Genomic DNA, 27995 nt, shown 5'->3' with positions numbered 1-27995 from the left:
AAGCTACCCGCCCAACTTTGATACCAGCACGTGACCTATCGTTTAGGATTATGTTTTCATAGACAGAATGCTCACATTAGTGAAGCGGTATAGGCCGGCTGCGCGAAGCTAGAGAAGAAAACATGGATTTTCAGGAAAAAAATAGCAAAAAATTTTTGATGTTATTTTGTTGTTTAAATATTTTTTACGTGATCAGTGTATGCAAAACTACAAGTCCCTTCGCGCTTAGTATACCAATAGTGGGACACCCTGTATAGGGAAATCCTTGAAACGCATTTCAAAGAATACTGCTTTGCTTTCGCCTTTATATTAAAAAGTACCTACATAACTTAAAGGCCAGAATTAGTGCCAAAATTCTGTATTAAATGCAGTATTAAACTATTCATAAAACGACCTTCTTTACAGATTAACACAACAAACCGGTATCCGGTTTAAACAGAATTTAAATAACTCCTTGCAGTATGTTTTGGGCCAATCCAAACTTTACTCGAGTCCAGTTTGACCAAGTCGTTTTATTTCAACAACATTCTATATTAATTCAATGATTTACCTTGACGCATCAGTTCGCGCATGTACTTTAGAATAAGATGCCGCGTTGACATTGGAATAGACTCGTTTCGTGATAAAAAAAAATAAACGTCAATAGTTTTGGCGGGAACTTTTGACGTTCCTTTTTTTTCTGTGGCGCCAAAATTAAAAATGGAAAGTTTGAAAATTTTAATATTGTGCTCGTTTGTGAAGTTTGTTTTATTACAAGGTGTTGGATCAGGATCAAATGGAAATCGTAAGTATTTTGATCAAAAATAAAACCTTTTATAAGTACTCGCGTGGAGTTTATTTTTTACAAATTGTTAAAGTATAAATACCTATAAAAACAACGTTTTAAAATTGTCTTGTTTAATCGGATTATTTATAAAACTGTATGAAATATGCAATATAATGTTTTTTAATTTGTTTCGAAACGTAATTACGCTGCTTTGCGATATGATTGGACTTCCGTACTACTTAAAAATAAACATGGAATAAACACACTGAAAAAAGTGTCAGGTACCTGAAGGTAAAAAACTTGGGTATAATAGACAATAATTATTATGTTTCACCATATAGAATACTAGCTTTCCGCCCGCGGCTTCGCCCGCGGTTTCAACGAAAAACCCGTTCCCGTAGGATTTCCGGGATAAAACCTATCCTATGTCCTTTCTCGGGTATCAAAATATCTCTATACCAAATTTCATGCAAATTAGTTCAGTAGTTAAGGCGTGATTGAGTAACAGACAGACAGACAGAGTTACTTTCGCATTTATAATATGTATTAGATATTAGTATGGATTAATATAATTTATGGTTGAAGCAATTATTTTAACAATAGCAATTCAATTTTGTTTCCGCCACAAAAAAAGTAAATGATTTTAAAATTAATCATCGCAAGAGGAAAATGCAGGTTAAAAATATTTTAAGTCATGAGAACTCCTTGGTTCGTAAACTACGAATACAAGGTAATCTTTGAAATCACGAAATATATTTTTTATGGACATGTATCATAATAAAATTCTTAAAAAGTTCCGAATCTCTTAACTTTGAAAGTTAAATAATTAAGTTCATAGCGAGTATTAAATATTAATGTAGAGGGTACTAAGTATCTAATGCTCTCCTCCCGTGACTTCGTTCGCTTTGTTTATAACCTAATAAATTAAAAAAAAGCCTTCCTAGAGAATCACTTTATCTTTTACAAAAACTGCATCAAATCCGTAGCATAGTTACAGAGATTGAAGCATAGGTACATAGAGACGGACAGACAGCGGTCATCGATAGCGAATTTGTTTTATATTATGTACCTAGTGATTATCTTATATAATGTACGGACGATAACGATCACAAAAATATATAATTTAATGCACTGATAAATATATTTCAGGACAATTTTCACACACGGTACGATCTGATGCAAAAAGTATCCGCGTAGGTATACGTAAAGGCGATTATATTTCACTAGCTTTGTGGCAGAAGTGAAACTTCTTGGCAAGATTCAAAGATATTAATATCGTCGCCTTACTCCATGACGTGACGGTATTGCCAGATGCAACTTGAAATTTTCCTCTCAACGCGCCTAAAGAAGTTTCACTTCAAGAAGGTATTATGTACAATAAAATCGCTCCTTTCCGGTGTAAAAGACATACAAATTACAAACAAACACATTTTCGCATTTATATTACTAACTAGCTGTTCCCTGCGGTTTTACCCGCATTGCTCCGCTTTTATTGGTCTAAGCGTGGCGATCCCTATAGGTACTTACCTTCCTCGATAAATGGAATATCTAACAGTGAAATTATTTTTCAAATCAGCCTCGTAGTTCCTGAGATTTCCGCGTTCAATTAAAGACAAAAAACAAGCTCTTTAGCTTTATAATATTAGTGTTTATAAGGATAAAAAAGATACTCTTCACCAAAACAAAGAAATAGGTAAAATCGCAAGCAAAGAGTAAAAACATTGGTACTATTTCCTTTGAGTAACTGGGAAAACCCTGTATTTGTAATATTATAAAGCTGAAGAGTTTGTTTGTTTGTTTGTTTGTTTGAACGCGCTAATCTCGGGAACTACTGGTCCGATTTGAAAAATTATTTCGGTGTTAGATAGCCCATTTATCGAGGAAGGTTTATAGGCTATATAATATCATCAAACAGGGGTGGAGCCACGGGGGTGAAACCGCACGGAGCAGCTAGTAAGTAATAAAATGTACTTCAGATGTGCGAAATAACCGGTTGTTTACTAGCTTCTATAAGTGACTTTTCTCGGAATAATCTTGTGCAAGTAATTATATAATAAAACCAAAAAAGCCAGATTTTAAAGGCGTAATATTATAGCACTAGGAAATAGGAATGATTAGTAATGTATTTTTTGTAACAAAGCTATGGTTAAAACCATGACGAACAAACGACTTTAAGGCATACCTACTTGGCGCCAAAATTGAGCGATGATTGAAAAACAAGAAAACTAACATTTTCGATATTATTTCGTTAATAATATTTTTTCAATCGTAGGTAACCTAGAATTATATTTTTTTCAATCGTAACCAAGAATAAGCTTCATTTAAAATTTGAAAAAATGTTTTGGGAATATCTAAACTAACTAACTATAATTAAGGATTTTTCTTAGAACATCAGTACAGCTATCTATTTACTCGATAAAAGTGGCAGAACAATGTTTGCGGGAGAGCTAGTAAATCAATAATATTATAAACTAGCTTTCCGCCCGCGCCTTCGCTCGCTTAGTCTAAAACATAATTAATAAATTACATACCTACCAATCAAAATACGCATACGCATCAAAATCCGTTGCGTAGTTTGAAAGATTTAAGCATAGTCTTGATACATGTCTGTGGATTTAAGCATACGTAGGGACATAGGGACAGAAAAAGCGACTTTGTTTTATACTATGTAGTGATGATGACAACATTTATTTTTTGTTTGTCTTTCTGTCACGTTGCAACGGAACGATTGTATGAATTTGTGTCTAGAGATGGGTTCGAGAGTGATATAGACTAGGTAGTTTTTTATTGCGTTAAATTCAAATTCAAGTTACATTTATTTGCAAGAATGCAGTTACAAATATAGGTAGGTAGGTGTAAAGTTAAAACACCTCATTCTCATGGGAAATTTCTTTGAATACGCGAGCGAAGCCGCGGGCAAAAAGCTAGTAATTAAGTGATAGGAAGTTATCAATAACGAGAGAAATTACCCAGATATTAAGATATTTTTTATATAATGGTTTTAAAATAGAAAAAAAAAACTAATTCCCACGACACATGGGATCCTATTTCTCACACGAATTAACTAAATAAATGAGAAGTACCCAAAACTTGGCTGTGTTGTAACTTGTAACTTTTGTAATATGTAGAATAACAATTTTTGAAGTGAAACTGACAACAAACTTAAGTTTTTTTCAAGTTGGAATAAAATAATGTCACTACATATATTTAAACCTAGTATAAAACTAAAACTAAAGTCATGGTTTTTTTTCAATAGAATGGTTCCCCGTTCCAGAGAAAGATTTTAGTACCTATGTAACTAGCTGCGCCCCGCGGTTTCACCCGCGTGGATCCGCTTATGTTGGTCTTAGCGTGTTGATACATAGCCTTCCTCGATGAATGGGCTATCTAACACAGAAATAATTTTTCAAATCGGACCAGTAGTTTCTGAGATTAGCGCGTTCAAACAAACAAATTCTTCAGCTTTATAATATTAAGTATAGATTTGTTAAGTCAGACAGCTCGGGTGAAGCCGCGGGCGGAAATCTAGTAATAATATATATGTACCTAGGTTTCATAAAACCAAAATGTTTAATTTCTGACAATCGTATCTACATAAGTAAATATCGCGCGGTCAACTACAAGGCCATAACCTTTGAAACTCCGGCAGGTTTTTGTCTGCGTTTTTTCATAATATGTAGGGTCCCGTTCTTGTTTCCTAGTCACTTTTTATATTCTGTAGAAGTTGTTTCATGATTTTTAATTACATATAGTAAGGTATAGTATAAAGATGAAGAGTTTGTTTGCACCCGCTAATGTCAGGAACTACTGGACTGATTTCGATTTTCTAGCCGCGGGCATATTGTGAAAAAATCCTAATTATAGTCGAGCCAATTTAATAGGCAACATTTGACGTCTATCAATTTTATCTTCGAAGAGAGGTAACCTGCTTAAAAACATCGATTAAAGTGAATTAATCGATACTGACTTGAAACATTTGTCAATCGAACTTGAAACACATTTATTAATTTATGATGATTTTTATTCACGCATTGATTACTTATCAATGCATTCGATTCTAGATGTCAGATTTCGATTTTTAGAGTAACGTCTCTGGTATTTAAAAAGAAATAAAGTTTATTGACACAAAATTGTAGCGACGTCAGTTCTTTAATTCAGAAATTGTTTATTATGTTTAGAATGGTTTATCAGTAATAATATGAAATCTTAATTAAAATTACTTGTATCGGTCATTATTATTATAAACTAGCGGTCCGCCCCGGCTTTGCCCGTGGTACATATTTACGTTTTCTCTACATAAGAACCATCCTCGTACTTCAAGGAATATAATAAAAAAAGAATTATCGAAATCGGTTCAGCCGTTCTCGAGTTATGCGCTTACCAACACATTTTGCGATTCATTTTTATATATAAGACTAGCGGTCCGCCCCGGCTTCGCCCGTGGTACATATTTACGTTTTCTCTACATAAAAACCATCCTCGTACTTCAAGGAATATAATAAAAAAAGAATTATCTAAATCGGTTCAGCCGTTCTCGAGTTATGCGCTTACCAACACATTTTGCGATTCATTTTTATATATAAGAAGAAAGAAAAGATATTCATAATATCCTACGAACAGGGGAAGAACCTTCTTTAACAAAACCTTATTTTTATAAAATCCATACTAATAATATGCGAAAGTAACTGTCTGTCTGTTACTCAATCACGCCTAAACTATTGAACAAATTTTCATGAAATAATTGGTATGGAGATATTTTGATACCCGAGAAAGGACATAGGCTACTTTTTATCCCGGGAAAATGACGCAATCCCGGAAATCCCACGGGAACGGGAAATATGCGGGTTTTTCTTTGACTGCGCGGGTGAAGTCGCGGGCGGAAACCTAGTTATGTACCTATAAGTATAATAAGTATAGGTATGTATTGTAGAGCAAAGTTATTCATTTAGCTGTTAGCATCAAATGAATTGTCATTTACATTGAGTTAATCTTGAACTACTTAGTGCTGAGAAAATCGGGCTTTTGCTAGATAGACCGGGAGATACTGACACAAAATTTCATTCATTGTCAGTATCTCCCGGTCTAAGACCATTTCACTACGTCTAAAATCCGCCCGGTCTTACCCCGACTCACTATATACTTACTGCCTTTTTAACCAACACCTTTTCCAACTTATACCAGCTTAATAACTAGGTTTTCGCGCGCGGCGTTTAATGCTATGTAGTGATAATTAACTTGTATGTACAATTAATTAAATGCAAATAAAAATACCTGCAGCGAAATCTTTTTTACGCTTTCACAAATCGGTTTTACGAGCCCAGATGTTTCACATCAAAAGTCTGGTTTCGTTAAATACCGAAACTATACATATGAAATATGAAACTAGGTATATCTATGCTCATAATTATTATAAAGCTGAAGAGTTTATTTGAACGCGCTAATCTCAGGAACGACCGGTCCGAATTGAAAAATTCTTTCGGTGTTAGATTGCCCATTTATCGAGAAAGGCTATATATCATCACGCTAAGACCAAAAGGAGCGGAGCACTACGGATAAAACCGCGGCGCCCAGCTAGTTAATAATAGTAGCCTATTATAATCCAGGTAGGCAACACAATTAGATGCGTCATTAACAAAGGATAATAACTCAATAACATGGTATATTATTAGATTTTTAATAACATGCCTCACAAATGCAACAAGGTTTTTCGCATTATATAATCTGTTAAAAGCACTTCACACGTGAACAGTGACGTCATTATTTATCTGTGGTTTTGCCAGAGGTCGCGATTGTGTCATATTTGTCCGAGATTCTAATTTCACAAAAAAGAACCGGTCACATCGAGTTTTTTTATTTTTACTCTATAATTTATGGAGATTTGGCTGAGTTTGAAACGTCGAATTTTAAATCTATCGTCAATGTGTATAGGAATGTTTTTCATATAAAAAACAGAAATGTACCTAATTAATTCCATAATAATATTACCAATTACGTCGGAATAAAAAAAGCTAGGTACTCAATGAAAATGTGAAATTCGAGTTTGTCTATAATTATAAATACCTGTGCAAAAGCCAAAAAATTATCCGTCTGTTTAGTATAATATCAGCTGTGAACCAGCAACGTCATTGTACCACGTTTTTATTATTATTGTTTGTTTGTTTGAACGCGCTAATCACGGAAACTACTAGTCCGATTTTAAAAATTCTTTCTGTTTTAAGATAGCCCAATAATCGAGGCTATATATCATCTCGCTAAGACCAACAGAAGCGGAGCACTGCGGGTAAAACCGCGGAGTACAGCTAGTAAATAATATACCTAATCCATTAGTTTTTCCTAATCTGCAAAGTCCATCACTCCGCACATATTACCTGTGTCTTTACCTAGGTACCTATTACCTAATAGATTTTAACCAAGGCGCTTAGTGTAATTACTCATTGCAGTTTTCCTGCTATGACGCATGGACTAATAGAATCTAAAGAGGACTGATGATTGTCATACTAGAGATCGTACCCCGTAATTTCAGCTTATTGCTAGATGGCGCTCTCATTTGAGCTTATTATTTAATTTGCAGTTTTAAAAGCGCCACCTAGTGACCAATTTTAGAACTAAGGAAACAGCAAACTATCGATTTTCAATTATTACATCTAGAGGGCGTTGTTTTAAAAACTCCGGTGTTTTTGAATTATTATTTTAGTTTTTAGGGAGCATCTAAGGAAGTGAGTACCTCTATTACGATTTCGACACCCACTACAAACATTCGACATAGTGATCAGAGTAGTGTATATAATATAATTATATTATATACTAGCGGTCCGCCCCGGCTTCGCCCGTGGTACATATTTACGTTTTCTCTACATAAAAACCATCCTCGTACTTCAAGGAATATAATAAAAAAAGAATTATCGAAATCGGTTCAGCCGTTCTCGAGTTATGCGCTTACCAACACATTTTGCGATTCATTTTTATATACAGTCAAACCTGGGTAAGTGAGAACTGGATAAGTGAGAAAACTCTATAAGTGAGAGTAATAGCGAGGACCCGTCATTTTAAGCTCCCAAAAAAAAAAAAAAAAAAAAAAAAACCTCTATTAGCGAGAAACAGAAACCTCTGTAAGAGAGAGTCGTTTTTCCCTCATGGACCTCCGTAAGTGAGACTGCTACTTATCTATACCTCTATAAGCGACAGTCGAGCTTTATTTATTTATATTATTTAGGAGGAACGATAGCTACAATAAAAATACATACATAAAAGATACACACATACAGTAACAAATGACAAATTTAACATCTGCTATTTTATGACTCATTCTTAACTTTCGAAGGAACTTCCTACCATTGTTAAACGAAATTGACGGATTTTTTTTTAAGTGTAAATAAGTTCTAAATAAAATAAAATTGCATAGTGCATGAATTTTTGACTTGTTATTGCTGCGTACCTCTATAAGAGAGAAACGCTACCCATGTACCTGCATTAGCGAGAAACTCGGGTTAGTGAGAAACCTCTATAAGCGAGAATGAGATTGTGCTCCCTTGAACTCTCGCTTATCCAGGTTTGACTGTATAAGATATTCTTTATTTTCTGTTAAAAAAATGTCTATATCTTTTTTCTTCTTAAGTATTCCCTTGTAAACAGTATTATTTATATGACCATAAAATACGGGAAAAGAAAAAAAAATGTGGATGTACAGCGATGATTTGAACCAGCATCTATCGATTTTAAAGTACGAGACTCAGTCAACACAGCTACAGGCACTTTTACGTCTTACATTGAAATTTATGCTCTAATTGTTCGAGTATTTCTTTGATAAATACAGTTCATAGCAACGCGGTGGTGGAGCATCTTAAGGAAGTGAGTACCTTTAATAAGATTTCGACACCCACTACAAACATTCAACATAGTGATCAGAGTAGTGTATATAATATATATTATATATATATTCTTTATTTTCTGTTAAAAAAAATGTCTATATCTTTTTTCTTCTTAAGTATTCTCTTGTAAACAGTATTATTTATATGACCATAAAATACGGGAAAAGAAAAAAAAATGTGGATGAACAGCGATGATTTGAACCAGTATCTATCGATTTTAAAGTACGAGACTCAGTCAACACAGCTACAGGCACATATACGTCTTACATTGAAAGGAGATTCCCCAAGTGACTATGGCACTTGGTATCGCAATCAAACTTATTGTGTCAAGATGAAATATAGCTCAATTTAAAGCTTGATGTTAGTACTTTTAGAAACGATTAAAGTTTTTATGTAAATAAGCCGCAGTTCACGACAATAAAAATAAAACAATAGTTTTATTCAACGCTTCAAAAAAATACTTTATCGAGTTTATACTAACGATGAACGTTAAGTTTTACATTTATTACATAGGTAATATTTTAATTTACAAGACAAATGTGAAAAGTAAATCGTTAATAAACATTATAATTCAAAATAAATAACGTCGAACAATGCGTCGAACACATTCATTCAACTATGACATAAGACGCAGGACGCTTGCAAGAGAGATAGATATATGTGTCAAAACAGAAACTTTTACTTTTATTTCTATTTATTCGGTATAATTACGACTTAATAGTGATAAATATGATCATTATAAATACAAATAGGAATTAACAATATCACGAACACGTGACACAACTAGTATTTTACCGATTCCATACGTGGTCATACATGTTTCAAAAGAATAACTTTTACTATTATTTCAATTTATCCGGTATAATTAAGACTTAATATTGATACATATGATCATTATAAATACAAATAGGAATTAACAATATCACGAATACGTGGCACAACTAAAATTTTACCGATACCACCCGTGGTCATTCTCCTTTATGCTCTAATTGTTCGAGTATTTCTTTGATAAATACAGTTCATAGCAACGCGGTGGTGGAGCATCATAGAGTAACTTATATAGGATTGTGGAGCATCTTAAGGAAGAGAGTACCTTTAATAAGATTTCGACACCCACTACAAACATTCGACATAGTGATCAGAGTAGTGTATATCTTTATAATATAAAAATGAATCCCAAAATGTGTTGGTAAGCGCATAACTTGAGAACGGATTAACCGATTTCGTTAATTCTTTTTTTATAATATTCCTTGAAGTACGAGGGTGGTTTTTATGTAGAGAAAACGTAAATATGTACCACGGGCGAAGCCGGGGCGGACCGCTAGTAATATATATTATTTAAATTCTTTATTTTCTGTTAAAAAAAATGTCTATATCTTTTTTCTTCTTAATTATTCCCTTGTAAACAGTATTATTTATATGACCATAAAATACGGGAAAAGAAAAAAAAGAAGATGTACGGCAATGATTTGAACCAGCATCTATCGGTTTTTAAGTACGAGACTCATCAATACAGCTACGGGCACCTATACATCTTACGTTGAAATTTATGCTCTAATTGTTCGAGTAATTCTTTGACAAAAACAGTTCATAGCAACGTGGTCCATGGTCTTAGATCATTAAGTAATGGATGGAGTACGCTGGCAAATGTTCTAACTAAACTTTCTGCTGATTTTGGTGCGGGGAAGGTAACTCACACTATTGAAACACAATCACACATTCACAAAAATAATTTGTGTCACGAAAGTCGTAAAAATTTATGACCTTTTAAGCGACGAGTTTTTAAATTCAACTCTATCCCTAAGTCCATAAAGATTAAATTTGTATTTCATTCCAAGTTGTCTCGTGGGGAGTGCGGTTCAATATCGCGTTCTAAATTCATCGTATTATATTTTACGTCAAGATACTATTTGGCACATTGATTTTTTTTGTAGCGACATCTCTTAGCTTCATTAAACCGACTTAATGCTCTAAGGCGACATCTAGTTCTTAAACGTATAAAAAAGCTTATAAAAATGCCAAATGCTACTGTGAGTGACATCTATCGACAAAATTGGGAACTGAGAAACGAGTTACGTTTTTTACTATGGCGATTGTAAGTCTTCTTGAGTATATTAGTCTATGTATGACGGAAGAAGTTCATTGCGTTAGTTTTCCTATAGGTGACATTCTCAGCATGTCCCATGAATGTCCGCTATTTTTATAATGCCAGTTAAAATTTATAAGGAAATAGCACATTATGTTGGAAAAAAATGCAAACAGAGAAAAATTCCGCCCACCGTCTTAATAAATAGTGCATTTATACGGAAACAATGCGTATTGCACGGTTAAATACTAGCTTACCTACGGCCCGCGGCTTCGCCCGCTTTGTCTAAAACCTAATAAATTATATACTAAAACCTTCCTCTTGAATCACTATTACAAAAAACCGCATCAAAATCCGTTGCGTAGTTTTAAAGACCATACATAGGGACATAGGGACAGAAAAAGCGACTTTGTTTTATACTATGTAGTGATGATGATGAAGTACAATCATAACAAACGACTGCACAGATTTTCATAACACATAGAAGATTCAACCTTAGTAATGTACATGCTCTAAGCCCTAAGGTATCCGATGTTTTCATACATTGTGAAATAAACAATAAATAATATTATAAAGCTGAAGAGTTTGTTTGTTTGTTTGTTTGAACGCACTAATCTCAGGAACTACTGATCCGATTTGAATAATTCTTTCGGTGTTAGATAGCCTGTTTATCGAGGAAGGCTATATATCATCACGCTAAGACCAACAGGAGCGGAGCAATGCGGCACAGCTTGTCAAATGATGGTTCTGTTACTGTTCCTTTGTTTGTAAAAAAATAAAACATAAATCGTAATGGTACATAAAGTAGTACACTAGAAATAGGTATACAATAATTTCATTGGATAATCTGTTCGAGCCGATTAAAATCGAAAACGGCTGGACCGATTCTGCCTCTACTTTTCTCCTAGGATGCGAATTTGCTATTTAATTTGGCAAAATTATAAGTAGGCTTCTCGCCTTCTCGCAAAATGTTAACGTTGACGAAGTCGCGTGCTCTAAGTAACTTGTCAAAAATATATTTCGTTTAATTTTGTTATTGTTAAGCTTTTATAACCTTGGAATTATGAATATATTATTATACTAGCTGTGCCCGCGACTTCGTCCGCGTGGAATAGTGACTGCATAGTAGTTACTACTTAACACACAATTATTGAGTAAACACGTCTTGAAACACATACTATCATATACAACTAAATTATAAGTACTTACACATTATTATAAAGTTAAGAAATAAAATAAATAATAACACAAAAGAACTGTTAGTAAAATTTATTACTAAACTGAGCTATAAAACTTAGGTACAGAAGAGTTCAAAATTTCCAGGGTGTGGTTATTCTCCCGCTCCCATATTCCTTCTACTTTCACAGACTTTCAACTTTTCCCTTTCACCCCTAGTAAATGGCAGAACCGATTTTGATCTAAACCATGTCTAAATCTATATATTATGTACATGCCATATCCTTTCGTTTGGTACTCCATTTGGATTATTTATCCCCACCATCACCCCTAAGGTACCCTATATGTAATAAACAGATTAACCAATTTTGATAAAACATGACTAATTGTAATTCACACGTCATTTGATATGCCGCTTGATTATATTATTTGACCACATTCGATTATTCATTCCCACTTTTACCGCTATAAATCAATAAATGGATGAACCGATTTTGATTAAATATGCCTCATTATACTTCTCACGTCAGGTCATGCCCTTTCATTTGATATGCCACTTGGGTATATTATTTGACAACTTTTATTCCCACTTTTATACCTTAAACCAATAAATGGATGAACCAATTTTGATAAAATATGTCTTATTCTACTTTACACGTCATGTCTTTCATTAGATAAGTCACTTGAGTATATTTGATAAAATTTATTTTTTTTTTTTTTTTTTTTTTACAATACAATAATCTTTATTTCCAAAAAATATAAGATGCATAGAAATTGAAAACCCTTGCTCCCACACTAGGATTCCCTGTGTCGTGGGAACAAGTATCTTCCAGTGGTACATTTTAATCCTTATGCTAAGAAAATAAACTATCACATTAAAAATCTTCTATACAAAACAATTTTTTTATTTTTATTAAATACTTAATAACAATATAAATTCGTTAAAATATATAAATTCATGCTAACTACTATAATTAAACTCAATGCAAACTTAAACATGCGAGTGTGTGTTCATGTGTGGTGTGTGGTGTGTGGTGAGGTGTGTGTGTGTGTGTGTGTGTGTGTGTGTGTGTTTGTGTGTGTGTGTGTGTGTGTGTGTACATCAATATTGTAAATAATTTTCTAGTTGTCTCATGCTTCCAATTTCAAAAACTCTTCAGTCTGAATATAGTCAAGGCCTTGCATCCATACTTTAAGGGACTTTTTTAATTTCCATCTAGTCATTTTAAAAATATTTAATTTAATGTTGATTTATTTTATTTATATATTTTATTTATTCCCACTTTTACCCCTATATCATATAAATGGATGAACCGATTTTGATAACATTGGACTACTTAATTGTTTCTGACAGGTCGTCTTTTTTCATTTGATATATCACTTGGGTATAACAGACAGCATTCGTTTTTCTCATTCCCACTTTTGCCCTACATATAATTATTGGATGAACCGATTTTGATTAAATATGTATGCCTCATTATACTTCTCACGTCAGGTCATGCCCTTTCATTTGATATGCCACTTGGGTATATTCGACAACTTTTATTCCCACTTTTATACCTACATATTATATCCAATAAATGGATGAACCAATTTTGATAAAATCTTATTGTACTTTCAACGTCATGTCTTTCATTAGATACGTGACTTGAGTATGTTTGATAAAATTTATTTATTTATTCCCACTTTAACCCCCATATCAAATAAATTGATGAACCGATTTTGATATAATTTGACTTGTTTTTCTGACAGGTCGTCTTTTTTCATTTGATATATCACTTGGGTATAACAGACAACATTCGTTTTTTTCATTCCCACTTTTACCCCTCGATATAATAAATGGATGAACCGATTTTGATTAAATACCTATGCCTCATTATACTTCTCACGTCAGGTCATGCCCTTTCATTTGATATGCCACTTAGGTATATTTGACAACTTTTATTGCCACTTTTATCCAATAAATGGATGAACCAATTTTGATAAAATATGTCTTATTGTACTTTACACGTCATGTCTTTCATTCGATACGTCACTTGAGTATATTTGATAAAATTCATTTATTTATTCCCACTTTTACCCCTATATCAAATAAATGGATGAACCGATTTTGATAAAATTTGACTAATTGTTTCTGACATGTCGTCTATTTTCATTTGATATATCACTTGGGTATAACCTACATTAACAACCTACACTAACAACTAACATTCGTTTTTTTCATTCCCACTTACCCCTATATAATATAATAAACAACTAATGTAACAAAAAACGCATCTAATTCGTATTACCCGTTAGCGAGCTACGGTGGCACAGACAGACACGCAAACACACATAGCGGACATAACACCCCTCTTTTTGCGTCGGGGGTTAAAAATATAATACCTACGACATAACTTCAAAGACCTTTTATATAGAAAATTTACCTAGAAGTAACCATAATGCTATTTGTGCAGGTTTTAGACTTATGAGCAAAAATCTAAATAAAGGTCCTTTGACCCCCCCCTACTCAGCATAACCACCCCCCCCCCCCTACGCTTGGGGACTTTCGATATGATCATCTGGACATGTCAAGGAATAACTTTAGCGTATAATTTACGTAATAAAGTAATTCATGTATAGAATGCCTTAGCAAATGTTCGCTGTGATTACTTAAATGGTCATAACTTTTTTATTTATGAACCGATTGACATGAAATAAACACTAAATGTTAAATGAAGCTTACGAAAATATATTAGTGAAAACCGCATCTAAATCGGATAAGCCGTTTCTGAGATTAGCGTGTTCAAACATACAGACAAACAGACAAACCGACAAACAGACAAACAGACAAACAGACAAAAATTTTTTTAACAACAGTTTTGGGTTTGGGATCGATTTAGTAATAACCCCTGCTAATTTTTTTTACATATTTTCATTGTACAGACACCACTTTTCTAGAATTTTATTATATGTATTGATTGGTAAATGACTCACACCGAGGTTAAAAAATTTATTGAATTATACTAGCTTTTCACCCGCAGAAAGTCCCGTGTCCCCGTAGTGGGGTAAGGGGCAGATGCATTATGCATAGTGCATACATCTGTTTCACTGATCGATTTTCTTTAGGGACAAGTAGGTGATCAGCCTTCTGTGTCCTACCAGACCGAGAAATTTTTAAAGTGAAACTTTTATTACATCGTCTCAAACTTTTTGGTCTGTGTAGCGCATGTCGCGTACGTATCGCGGCTGCCGATTAGGTATACCTACTCGGCAGCCGACCGTCACGCGACATGCGCTACACAAAGCAATGTTCGGAACCGTTCGAACAGTTTCACTTTTACCGTGGTTTCATAAAACCACACAACATTTTTTTTTCTTCGTCTCCACCGGGAATCGAACCCAGGACCCCTCGGCTCTACGCTCACGCGTCAACCACTGCACCAAGGAGGCGGTCGCGTCGCAAGGAGATTCGCACGCTTTGACTAAAACCTAATAAATAACCTTCCTCTTGAATCACTATCTATTAAAAAAACCTCATCAAAATCCGTTGCGTAGTTTTGAAGATCTAAGCATACATAGAGACGGTACCGCGACGGCAAGAAGCGACATTGTTTTATACTATGTAGTGAATAAATAGTGATGCTAGATTGTCTATGGTCAAATTTAATAACACTATAACATAATTGTCCAATTATCGATCCAATTTAACCCTGGATTAAGGCATTTACAATGACATTTATAATAACCGCTCTTCACGGCTACGGATTAACAAGGAAAAGCAAAATTGTAGATGAGCTGTGTCCATTTACGTCTATGGTCATTATTGTTTGTCCTTTATATTTTTAATTATCACCTTGTATCTTCAGAAATAGAAATGTCTGCTTCTCTACATAGTAGTCGCTATCCGTCTCTATGTATGCTTAAACGTTTATAACTACACAACGGATGGTTATGGTGATGGTTTGGATGGGGTTTTTCAATAGATAGAGGTTGAAGTATATAATTTATTAGGTTCTAGACAAAATGCGAAAAACTGTCTGTGTGTCTGTCTAGATATAATGGTAAATGTCGCGCAGTATTTGTTAATGAATATTAAAAATCGTACGAGTAGTCACGGGTCAGGCTCCCAGCAAGATGAAAGACGAAGTTCGAGTCCCGTCTCGTGATGGAATTTTATCTATTCTTTAAAAAAATCTTATTAATAAAGCACTAACTGTGCCCCGCGGTTATACCCGCGTGGCTCCGCTCCTGTTGGTCTTAGCGTGATGATATTATAGCCTATAGCCTTCCTAAATAGTAATATAAAGTATACATTTGAATGCTATAAAACTAAATATATCATTTGGTTCAAGTAGTTTTGAATTAAGTCATACCAAAAACTAGGAAAAAAAATATATTAATATTAATCTACATGAATACAACTGACCCATAAAATGTGTACGAGGCTGTTATTATAATCTTAATCTTAATACTATTATAAAGGCGAAAGTTTGTAAGGATGTATGGATGTATGGATGTATGGATGTTTGTTACTCTTTCACGTAAAAACTACTGAACCGATTACAATGAAATTTAGCACACATATAGAGGGTAACTTGGATTAACACATAGGATAGGTTTTATCACGGAAATCCCACGGGAACGGGAACTATGCGGGTTTTCTTTTGAAAACGCGGGCGAAGCCGCGGGCGGAAATCTAGTATCCAATAAAATAATAAAAGGGGTAATAAATTCAATAAAAAATATATAATTTACATAGTGTGGGACAACAACCTATAATAATGCTAATTGTGTTTCTCACGCTAAGACCAACAGTAGCGAAGCAATGCGGGTAAAACCTTGGGGCACAGCTAGTATTTCATATTTTGTGTTATTTTTCCAGTTCGACTATGTATCGTCGAGGGGAAAGGGGCGTACAAGCGTGGGGCAAAGTTCTGCCCCGTTTTGGACGAAGATAATTCCGGAATAGAATGCGTACTGGGTACGGACAGGTAAGCTTCTTTGTAATTTTAATAATGCCATTTTGTTTTTCTTATTTTATTAGCTTCAACTGTATGTAACCCGCGACTCCTCGTATTTGACCCAGTTTAATCCACCAGATTATGAAGGATCAACGACAACACAATAATTTCATGACTTTAATCGTGTTTTTTGGAACGAAGTTCCATAACGCGCGTTGCGAAAGGGGGCTAGACGGAATTAAGACCAAAAGTTGTAACGACACTTTTTAAAATAATTGTAAGGCGTGCGCGTGTTTCTCTGTCTCTCTCTCTCTCTCTCTCTCATAGAACTTCGTTCCATCCGGGCTTCACACCTCTCAATTGTTTTTTTTTATTTTTGTAACTATATTAATTATTATTGTTTTCAGACTAGACTGCCTCAGACGTATAAGCAAAGGCACGGTTGACTTCGGTTCGTTCAGTCCTGAAGACTTAATAGCCGCTCAGTGGGCTGATATCGATGTTCTAGTTACCCATGAACTGCGGCATAGAGATAGTAAGTACAACCGTCTTAGGATACGTAAGATAATAATCGATTTTCTTTCAGATCGTGAAAGTCGAAAGATGAAGCCGCACTCCGTAATTTGCTTTAAATAAAATGTAAACATGATGTTCAATCTGTCCATAATACATTACATTTACAATGCAATATTACCTTGAGACTTTCCTCTCTGTTTTGTAGTATATAATGTACAATAACGATCAAATTAATAAAATTAATAAGTAGAAATTCTGCTACTTATAGTAACTCTTTTACAGGAGAGTACGAGCGAACTATAGTCGCTCTTATAAACCGGAAGATCTTTCTCAACTACCTTTTGTCGTTTACTTACCACTTACTACTTACAATACTTCTCTTAAAGGAGCGTAAGAGCAGCACTAGTTGCGGTAGTAATCCGGAAGATACTTCCCAATTTCTTACTACCTACTAACTTCTTACTACCTAATACTACTCAAAATATTTGCGACTACAGCAACTGAAACTAAACCGAAAGATACCTATTTACAGTCTTTGTCGTTTATTTCCTATTTACTACTTACAATACTTCTCTCACAGGAGACTACGAGCGGACAGTAGTAGCAGTAGTTAACCGTAAGATACTGCCAGACCACCCCTGGTCGTTGGACGCAGTACTACGGAACACAACGCTGTGTCACCCCGGGAATGGGGTGAACGATTTACGACCTCTTTCTGATACTTTATCTGGGGTAAGTGATATTTTTCTAGGCGATAGATAAAATTTTACACCTTATACTTTCATAGATAATAGGGCTCATAATTGTCTAATTTTTGTGTTTGGAACGAAGTTGTTTATCGCGTGTTGCGAAAGAGGCTAGACGGAATAAAGACAAAAAGTTGTAAAGACACTTTTTTCTATAGTTGTAAGCCGTGCGGTGTGCTTATGTTTATCTGTCTCTCTGTCTCTCTCGTAGAAAGAAAGCATTCATTCATTCAATGTTATAATACCATTATAGCCCACATCAATTTTTAAGTAATATACTTCACACTTCAGGCTAATTCTTTTTCAGGACGGAATTATGCTATACTTAATCCATTGAGATATTTATTAAATCTTAACTATTTTATTAAATTATTCCAGTATCTAGAATCACTAGTCATCACCCGCTCGTGTGACCCTCAGCTCTCTCTCACTGAGAACAGACTGAAGGCCGTGGCTGGTTTCTTCGGAAAGGCCTGTAAGGCTGGCTACTGGGTGCCTGATGTTGTTAGGGATGCTGAATTGAGTAAGTAATATATTTCTCATACTTTTTAGATATTAGGTATCATTTTAACCATTTGGATGATTGGCGCTCTACCATCGCACATATACGTTCCTACTGAAGGGAAACGGGCCTAATATATTATGGCTTGTAAGACCATAATCTACCACGCTGGTCAAGTGCGGGTTAGCGGATGTCACATGTCATCGAACTTTTCTTCTACATGTAGGTTTCCTCACGATCTTTTCCTTCACCATTCGAGCAGTGGCGATGTTATCGCACGCTTTACCCGTAACTTCCTTCTGCGAATGATGTCACTAAAAGTGTTTCCGGGTACATTAGGTGGCCCAGATACTCCTGCTGGCCTATATGGCCTATCTGCCATAAAAAAGCATGTCTACCGAGCATAAGTTTCAGAAGTGAAACTTCTTTGGCAAGATTCAAAGATACCAAAATCGTCGCATTACTCTATGATGTGACGGTATTGTCATAATGCGACAGTTTCACTTTCTTAAATGCGTGAGGATAGTGTGAGTACTTTTATGTAATGACTAGTGAGCGTATGCAAAACTATCCATTGCGCATAGCACATTGGGTGCTTTTATAATTTACCGTGGCACGGCACGGTACCGCACGTTTTTATCGTCACGGTAAATTAGGAAAGCAAAATGTATGCATTTGTATGCAAACGCTTTTAATTTACCGTCCACGGCAACGGCACGCCGTGAACGGCAACGATCTACCGTGCCGTTGCCGTAGCATACTGCGCTCCCTATCAAATCGTCGCGGCATTGTTGAGAGTGTAGTGTGTGCGTACAAGAAATTTGTATGTGTGCGTGCGTAGCCAAGAGGCGCGGGAGATTAATTATTAATCAGATGAGAAAGTATGTAATAAAACGATTTTGTTGACATCCGAAAATAATTGAAAAACTTATTTGGGTCTTCCTTGAGCTTATCAAATAGCGTGTATGACCCTTACTCTTCTAAATATTTTACTTTTAAAAGCGGATGTTGCCAATACTTTCTAGTAATATGTCTTTTTTTACGTCTTAAATATAACAAATAGAGTATAAGTAGTCGCTGTCTCTTCGAGAACATGTCTGCACTTTGAAGACGCGCAAATTTAACGGCGAATTATAAAATCACCCTACGGCACGGCATGCCGTCCACGGCCACAAAACTTCTATCTCGTCCACGGTAATATCGTGCCGTGCCGTGAAACGGCAAATTATAAAAGCACCCATTGACGGTGGGACACATGGTATAACCGAAGATATTTTATGTTTCCAATGTGCATTTGCAGAGCGCAAATACCCATCACTATGTGCGGCTTGCGAGTCGAGCTGCGACTCGACGGACCGCTACTGGGGCGTCAGCGGTGCGCTGTCGTGCCTGCTGGACGGCGCCGGTGACGTCATGTGGGGCGAGCTGGATGACGTCACCGCGTACTTCGGGGTGAGTGGCGTGGCATGGCGTGGTGTGGTGTAGCGTGACATGGCGTGGCGTGGCGTGAGGATCGATATGAAGAATCAAATAACAAACTATTATTTTTTGTAATTTAAAAATTATTAGAATTTTCGAAAACTTAGAAATGCAGTTCTATTTCTTTTTAACAATAAAGAAATATTTCCTTTCAACCAATCTTCTATCTCCATTATTTTAAGTACTTTCCCTAATGAAAATTTTCAAACTGAATAATGCTACTTGCCTATATCCCAACCAACTACCACCTGTCTACTTAATTAAATAACTGATTCTCATAATTACAGTTAAACACAAACTTCAGCATGTACCCCAAATCCGACAACTTCGCGTATCTCTGCCGCGACGGCACGTGGCAGTCGCTAAAGGATAACCACAAGCCATGCGTCTGGCTGAACAGACCCTGGCCGGTTATTGTTGCTAAACGGTAAGAAATCTAGTTAATTTACTAATCAAATAAAGTCTTATTATTACCCAATGTGGCAATTTCCTTTAGTTGCCTGGGAAAAATAGCTGTAGCCATTATTATTTATATTAAACTACAATTGTACACTACTTGTACAATTACTTATCCTTTTTTCTATCTAGAGTAGAGTGTAGAGTTGTAGCCAGTTGTTAATTGTATTGTGGTCTGTTAAACTTCCAACATATGGCAGCGGCTGTGGTGTTGTGTGTCTAGTTGTTTACGTTAATGTGTGTTAATGGAAGATTAAATATTTATGTCAGCTACTAGCTTTATAGACGGCTTTGTGCAGTGTTGTTGACTGTTATTTGTCGTTTATTTACGTCAATGTGTGTCATAGACTGGGGTAGAAGCCTTTGAAAATAATGAAAAGATAAAAAAAATCGCAGTCGGATGAAACCCATTAGAAAAGGAGGGGAATATGATAAAAATGTAAGGAAAAATAAATTACGGTCAATCCGAGTTCGGGAAGCGGGAAGGGGGAGCTTTTAAGAGAAAAAAATGTTTTCTCTCGATTTCCGACAAAACTACAAGTCCTATAGAAAAAAGTTCAATGGCAAAGTTGTAGGTAATTAAAAGTTCTACAACTTTTGTATTCACAATTTTTTCACATAACCTAAAAATTTAGGTGAAAAATTAAAAAAACCAAGTTTTTGGTCTTTTATTTCTATCTACTTCAAAATTTATTTTTTTTCTACGAAATTTGGTGGAAACTTACTTTATTATGTCCCAAATACACTGTAATTTATTTGATTGAAAATATTTATTTTTTCGCCTTATTTTGAATTAATACCAAAAAAACAACCTAATTTTCAATCGAAAAGTCACCCGTCAAAATATCAGCTTTTTTCAAAAACTTGGGGTGCCTTTTATTCACTGAAATCTCTACTTTCATATGGTGTAAAAAAAATAAACACCACCATAGTGAATGTTCTCAGGAAATGCATGCAAACAGTCTGAAAATTAGCTTTTACTAAATCAGGCACACTTCTTGAACTCTATATCTTCTCTTGTATCGGCTTTTCGGTAATATTTCAAAAGAAAAATAATTATCTGTTCTAAGTTTAATATTTTACAGCATATTCAAAAGCAAAATGATGTCGATAAAAACATTTCAGGTAGTTCGAGAAGTGTGCCTGATTTAGTAAAAGCTAATTTTCAGACTGTTTGTATGCATTTCCTGAAAACATTTACTATGGTGGTGTTTATTTTTTTTACACCATATGAAAGTAGAGATTTCAATGAATAAAAGGCATCCCAAGTTTTTGAAAAAAGCTGATATTTTGACGGATGACTTTTCGATTGAAAATTAGGTTGTTTTTTTGGTATTAATTCAAAATAAGGCGAAAAAATAAATATTTTCAATCAAATAAATTACAGTGTATTTGGGACATAATAAAGTAAGTTTCCACCAAATTTCGTAGAAAAAAAATAAATTTTGAAGTAGATAGAAATAAAAGACCAAAAACTTGGTTTTTTTAATTTTTCACCTAAATTTTTAGGTTATGTGAAAAAATTGTGAATACAAAAGTTGTAGAACTTTTAATTACCTACAACTTTGCCATTGAACTTTTTTCTATAGGACTTGTAGTTTTGTCGGAAATCGAGAGAAACCATTTTTTTCTCTTAAAAGCTCCCCCCTCCCGCTTCCCAAACTCGGATTGACCGTAATTTATTTTTTCTTACATTTTTATCGTATTCCCCTCCTCTTCTAATGGGTTTCATCCGACTGCGATTTTTTTTTGTTTCAAAAATTATCTACTCTAGTCTATCAATCTTACAGTAGTCAGCGATGTGTCTAGTTGTTTTTATCAATGTATGATAACTCTTCCAGCAAAGCAGCAGCAGCTGTTACCACAGCACTACAGGCCATCTCCAACAATCTCTACGACACTCGCTGGCACAGCGCACTATCAGCGCTGTTAGAAGCGCGGGAACCGCCGCGGCCTGAACACAAGGCGCCGTTGGATTACTTAGCAGCTGCTGAGGGGTTTAGGGAGGCGTATAGCCAGAGTGGGTGTAGGCCACCCAGGTGAGTGGACAATAGAAGAGCATGTGAGAACTTGTGTGAGAAGTGAAACTTCTTTGGCAAGATTGAAATATAAATAAAATAAAAAGTACTTTTATTTGAATTCACAACTTCAAACTTGACATTACAAACGAACTAAATATGTATGTAGCATTTAAATCCCGTTTTCCAATTAGAGCACTAGAGCGCATTATGCGGCATAATGCTTAACGTTGAATGTTCCAACTACAGCAACGCTTCGCACAATCGAGCACTAGAAAAAGTAATGCGCGTGAATTGATGCGTGCAATCGATTTATCGTTAGTAATTATTAATTGTTGGAAAAAATTTTAAAGCTTTCGTTTCATTGTAGTTTTTTCGAAATAATCTAAGTTAATTCAAATTGTGTTAAAAAAATAAATATAAGTATGGATGAAGGTACAAACACTGAAAAAAATGTTAATGAAATAATCAAAATCCAAATTACTTAAAATAACCGTAAATATTTTTCAACCAATTATTATGTATACCACTTTATTAACACATTAATGAGGTTATTGCAACTCTATGAATATTTAAAAAAAAAACAACCTGCTGGTGCGTTTCACGTTCCAATTAAGCATCAGCATAATTCGGCATTGTGCGGCACTGAGTCGTATTATTCTCTGAAATTGGAAAACAGCCAAAGATACCGAAATCATCGCTCTTACTCCATGACGTGACGGTATTGCCATGACGCGTCCTTGAAATTTTACTCTCAACGCGCCTAAAGAATTGTCACTTCAAAAATACAATGATGACATTATTACTTCAAAAATGACATTATTTAAAAGAGCAACTATGGAGTTTCTTGCCGATTCTTCTCCATAGATACTGCTTTCCGAATCGGTGGTAAATGTTAAAAATACTATGTAATGACGATTCGAAAGTGAAAGAAAGAAAAAAAGAAAATACATTTATTTGTACCGATGCACATTAATACATAAAAAATAAATAAAATTAACTTATAACTAGTTACAACGGCACAAAATGGATAATATCCACTCAGTGCTTTGAGAATCTAAGGACATATACGACACTTAGATTCTCCACTGATTTTCAGTGGACACCACATTGACATCCTGACAGTGGCAGTGTACATATTATGAAAAAATAAAAATAAAAATAAAAGTAATAATATAATATATAAGAATATAATATAGTAGATAGGAAACATATATATATATATATATATATATATATACATGTATATATAATTCTTTATTATATATATATATATATATATATATATATATATATATATATATATATATATATATATATATATATATAATAAAGAATTATTACTTACATAACAGACAATAATACATTCTACAAGAAGATACAATACTAATACGCGATACATCATAATTATAATTAATAAAAAACAACTACAAATAGAATATTCACCGGAGCCGTACCGAGTCACGTGTTTGGAGCCCCGACCTCAGAACCTTTTTGTAAGCAGAGCAAGAGCAGAGCAAGTGCTACTAAATAGTAGTCTAATTGAATAAATGAATGTTTGAGTTTGAGTTTGAATTAAAAAAAAAACTTTATTTATTCAACTATTTAATATAACTATTATGCTTAACTAAACTTTTGTTACAATTTTATACAAAAACACAATATACTTGGAACGAAGTTCCGTATGGCGCGTTGCGAAAGGGGTCTAGACGGAATTAAGTCCAAAAGTTGTAACGACACTTTTTGCTATAGTTGTAAGTTTTTCTGTCTGTCTCTCTCTCATTCCTTTACTAATTAATCAAAAGGAAATTCGTTCCATCCAGGTGTCTTTTGACACCTCTTAAGTTTTCGGAACGAATTTATCGCGCACGTCACGAGATATCTTCACGACACTTTTGAGTTAGTTCGTAGCACTCTCCGAGAGCTATTGTTAGTATTAGCATTCTTTTACTTATTTCATTTATCATTTAAATCCCAAATATTGTTGTTGTCCCAAATATTATACCTACCTCTTAAATATTTATTTCAAAATAAAAGGAACTTCGTTCCAATCGGGCATCCCATATGTCCTGCCTTCCAAGCCAGAGGTCGTGGGTTCGATTCCCATCCAGGGAAAATATTTGTGTGATGAATATCGATGTTTCCTCTGTGTCTGGGTGTTAATTATCTATATATAAGTATTTATTTAAAATTATATATTATGTATGTTTATCAGCCATCTGGTTTCCATAACACAAGCGAAAGCTTAGTATGGGATCAGATCGTGCCGTGTGTGAACAATTGGTTGTCTGTAAAGTCGGTTTACTGACGATAGTTGAACGTGACAACGGCCTATTGTGCTTCTTTGTCGCTCGTTCCGCGCTCTCGCTTGCACTTCAAGCCTACATGGAACGCCTCAGAGCGAGGTAACGCCGCATGAGTCATGTTTTTTCGTGCGTGCAGCCGGCTCTATCGAATTATAAGACGTTGTCACGTTAAAATATTTAAGGATATTTTGACGTGACAACGTCTTATAATGCGGCGGACTCATGCGGCGTTACCTCGCTCTGAGGCGTTCCATGTAGGGCTGAAGTGCAAGCGAGAGCGCGGACCGAGCGACAAAGAAGCATAATCGGACGTTGTCACGTTCAACTATCGTCAGTAAACCGACTTTACAGACAACCAATTTTTTTTAATAATAGAATATGTTGTGAGGTCGTTGTGAATTTTAGAACTTTTTTTATTAAAAGCATGTATGTCTGTTATTTTTCAACTTCATTCCAATCGGGTGTCCCGCGTGTGACATCTTAGATATTTATTTATTTACTGGTGTCGTTGCAGACACGTGACACTTTGTACTACATCGCTGCTAGAGCAGAACAAGTGCTCGTGGCTGAGCGAGGCGGGCGCCGTGTACGGCGTGACGCCGCCGCTGCAGTGCGCCGTGCGGGGCGGGGCGCGGGGCGGGGCGCGGGCCGCACTGCGCGCTGTCCAACAGCGGGACTGTGACGTGGCGCCAGTGGCCAGCGACTGGATGCGCAGCGCCGTGAGGTATTAGCGAGATGATAGCCTATAGCCTTCCTCAATGAATGGGCTATATAACACCGAAAGAATTTTTCAAATCGGACCAGTAGTTCCTGAGATGAGCGCGTTCAAACAAACAAATCATCCCAAATCATCAACATCAACACAAACTCTTAATTAAGTTTTTCACAAAATTAATATACTTAACCAAGTTACCCTCCGTTAAAAGAACGATAGAAAATAGTTAATCTATAATTTTATTGAAAAAAAAAATCATCTCTAAAAGGCTTAATTATAATTTTTATTTCCAGTGAGTTCGGTCTCAGCCCAATCCTATACGAAGTGACACCCATCGTCGAAAAAATGAACACAGTTGTCGCGTATGTCAAAAAGGGCGCAAATATTAACAAGATGGCGGATTTGCGCGGGAAACGGGCCGCATTCCCGCGCTATGACGGCTTCGCTTGGCAAGCGGTTATGGATTATTTATCAAAGAAACAACATTGTGATGACATACTGAATAATTATTTTAGCGAAATATGCGCCCCTGGATTGGAGAAATACAATTTGAGCGAATTGATCGTGAATAGATTCACAAAATCCTGTTATCAAAATGGCGGAGACGAAGAAAGGGCAGCTTTGATGTCGCTTATTGACGGTCACAGCGATGTTGCGTTTATTAGTATGAATGCGTTTAATTTATTTAAAGGTTCGTATTCGTTTTTTATTAGATTTAATTTTTTCAAGTAAAACTTTTTAAAAAGGCGATTAAATCAAGGTCGAGTCATGGCAATACCGTCACGTCATGGAGTAAGGCGACGACTTAGATATCTTTGAATCTTGCCAAAGAAGTTTCACTTCTGACACGTGTACTCGCTCTTTTTTATTAATTCCTACCTCTCGTATATAGTATTTTGTACTCAATTACCAAATACCAATTGTTTTTTTTTTGTTTTGAGACTATTTAACTGTTATTTAATTTTTATTAATATAAAAAAACTCTTTCAATCATAAGTGAATTTGACAAAAAACATAATATTTTAATATTATTTACAGCGGAACAAATTTCATCAGGCGCAAGCAAAATTGACGACATCGTCCCACTGTGCCCCGAAGACAACGCCAAATACTGTTACATTAGTTGGGCCAACATCGGCCATTTATACGTACCAAAAAATATATCAGACGTGCGTCGCCACGAAATAAAGAACGTCTTCACCAAGCTGGACCAGCTGTTTGGCAAACATCAACCATTCCACAGCCCAATGTTTAGTTTATACGGCCCCTTTAACCACCAACTGGACGTTTTGTTCCACAACAATACTAAAAGTTTAGCTACAGAGGAAATATTCGGAACGCATCCATACGACACGATGCCTTTCAACTTCGAACGCAGAATTTTGAATGACACATTTGACAGCTGTCAAATAACGGAACAAATGAATAGCGCGCGCAAACTGATTTCGAGTTTATTTTTAATTGTGCCAGCTCTAGTCGTTTTCGTTTTAGGTAGAAGTTGATTTTGTATTAATTTAAAAATATAGCGAATACACTATTAAATTTTTGTTTCATTTCCGACGCTTGAGAAAATATGTACCTACTTGATATTTTTATCCTACAAATCCTATCCTATTCTACTATGTACTTGTAAATGCGAAAGTTTGTGAGGATGGATGTGTATGTGTATATTTGTTACTCTTTCACGTAAATACTACTGAATCGATTACAATGAAATTTAGCACACATTTAGAGGGTAACTTGGAACAACACATAGTTCGTTGATGGTTTTATCCCGGAAATCCCACGGGAACGGGAACTATGCGGATTTTCCTTTAAAAACGCGGGCGGAAAGCTAGTAATTTATAAGGTGAAGAACGCCCCGCTTGATGCTCTTAATTACTATAAATATATAAAACACAATATCGTAGGGCTAAAATACCCACAATCTGATCACATAGATTTTGCCTGTTATTTAGTTTTCAAAATGGTAACCTATGGAAAACTCGAATTTCTGTTACCCCGAATGTTAAAACACCGAAAACGGTTGTTAGATTCTACAAGACAGATGTAATAAATGACGACTTTTTAAAATCCCTTTTTTAATTTCCCAGATGAATCAATTTCCAGATGTACCAAAACCAGATTTTAAAAAGTATTTTTTTTGTTTCCCGTATTCTCATAATCAAGATATAGTTATACCAGATTCTCAGAATACTTTTTTTGTTTCCCATCGTACCATTTTCCAAATAAACTATAAACAAATTTTCATAATATTTTTATTTAGTTCCCATACAAATGTGTTATGTACTGTATATACACGCCTTAACTATTAGAGGATGCATGGGGCCACCCAAGAAGGACTTGCACCTGTTAGCAATTGCGACATCGCGCACACCTGCGATTCCAGAGAGTGTTGCGGCAATCATCGCCACCGCG

General features: G+C 35.2%; 1 protein-coding gene across 1 annotated transcript; it reads left to right on the top strand.

Annotated features, from left to right (window-relative positions):
• The first annotated feature begins 504 nt into the window (after window positions 1-504).
• On the top strand, window positions 505-27119 carry LOC149896014 (transferrin-like). Its single transcript, XM_090118142.1, has 11 exons — window positions 505-784; window positions 16761-16869; window positions 17247-17374; window positions 17936-18087; window positions 18480-18624; window positions 19904-20055; window positions 20370-20509; window positions 22380-22577; window positions 25377-25586; window positions 25871-26268; window positions 26616-27119. Exons 1-11 carry the CDS (start codon window positions 700-702, stop codon window positions 27077-27079), a joined length of 2181 nt encoding a protein of 726 aa, XP_089974268.1. The 5' UTR covers window positions 505-699; the 3' UTR covers window positions 27080-27119.
• The last annotated feature ends 876 nt before the right edge of the window (window positions 27120-27995 follow it).

This window comes from Colias eurytheme, chromosome 29 (genome assembly GCF_061535395.1).
Source record: "Colias eurytheme isolate Ceu_HAF_F1 chromosome 29, ilColEury1 Martin Lab GWU primary, whole genome shotgun sequence".
Taxonomy (NCBI): domain Eukaryota; kingdom Metazoa; phylum Arthropoda; class Insecta; order Lepidoptera; family Pieridae; genus Colias; species Colias eurytheme.
Note: the sequence above shows the minus strand (reverse complement) of the source record. Positions and strands in the feature narration are given on the sequence as shown.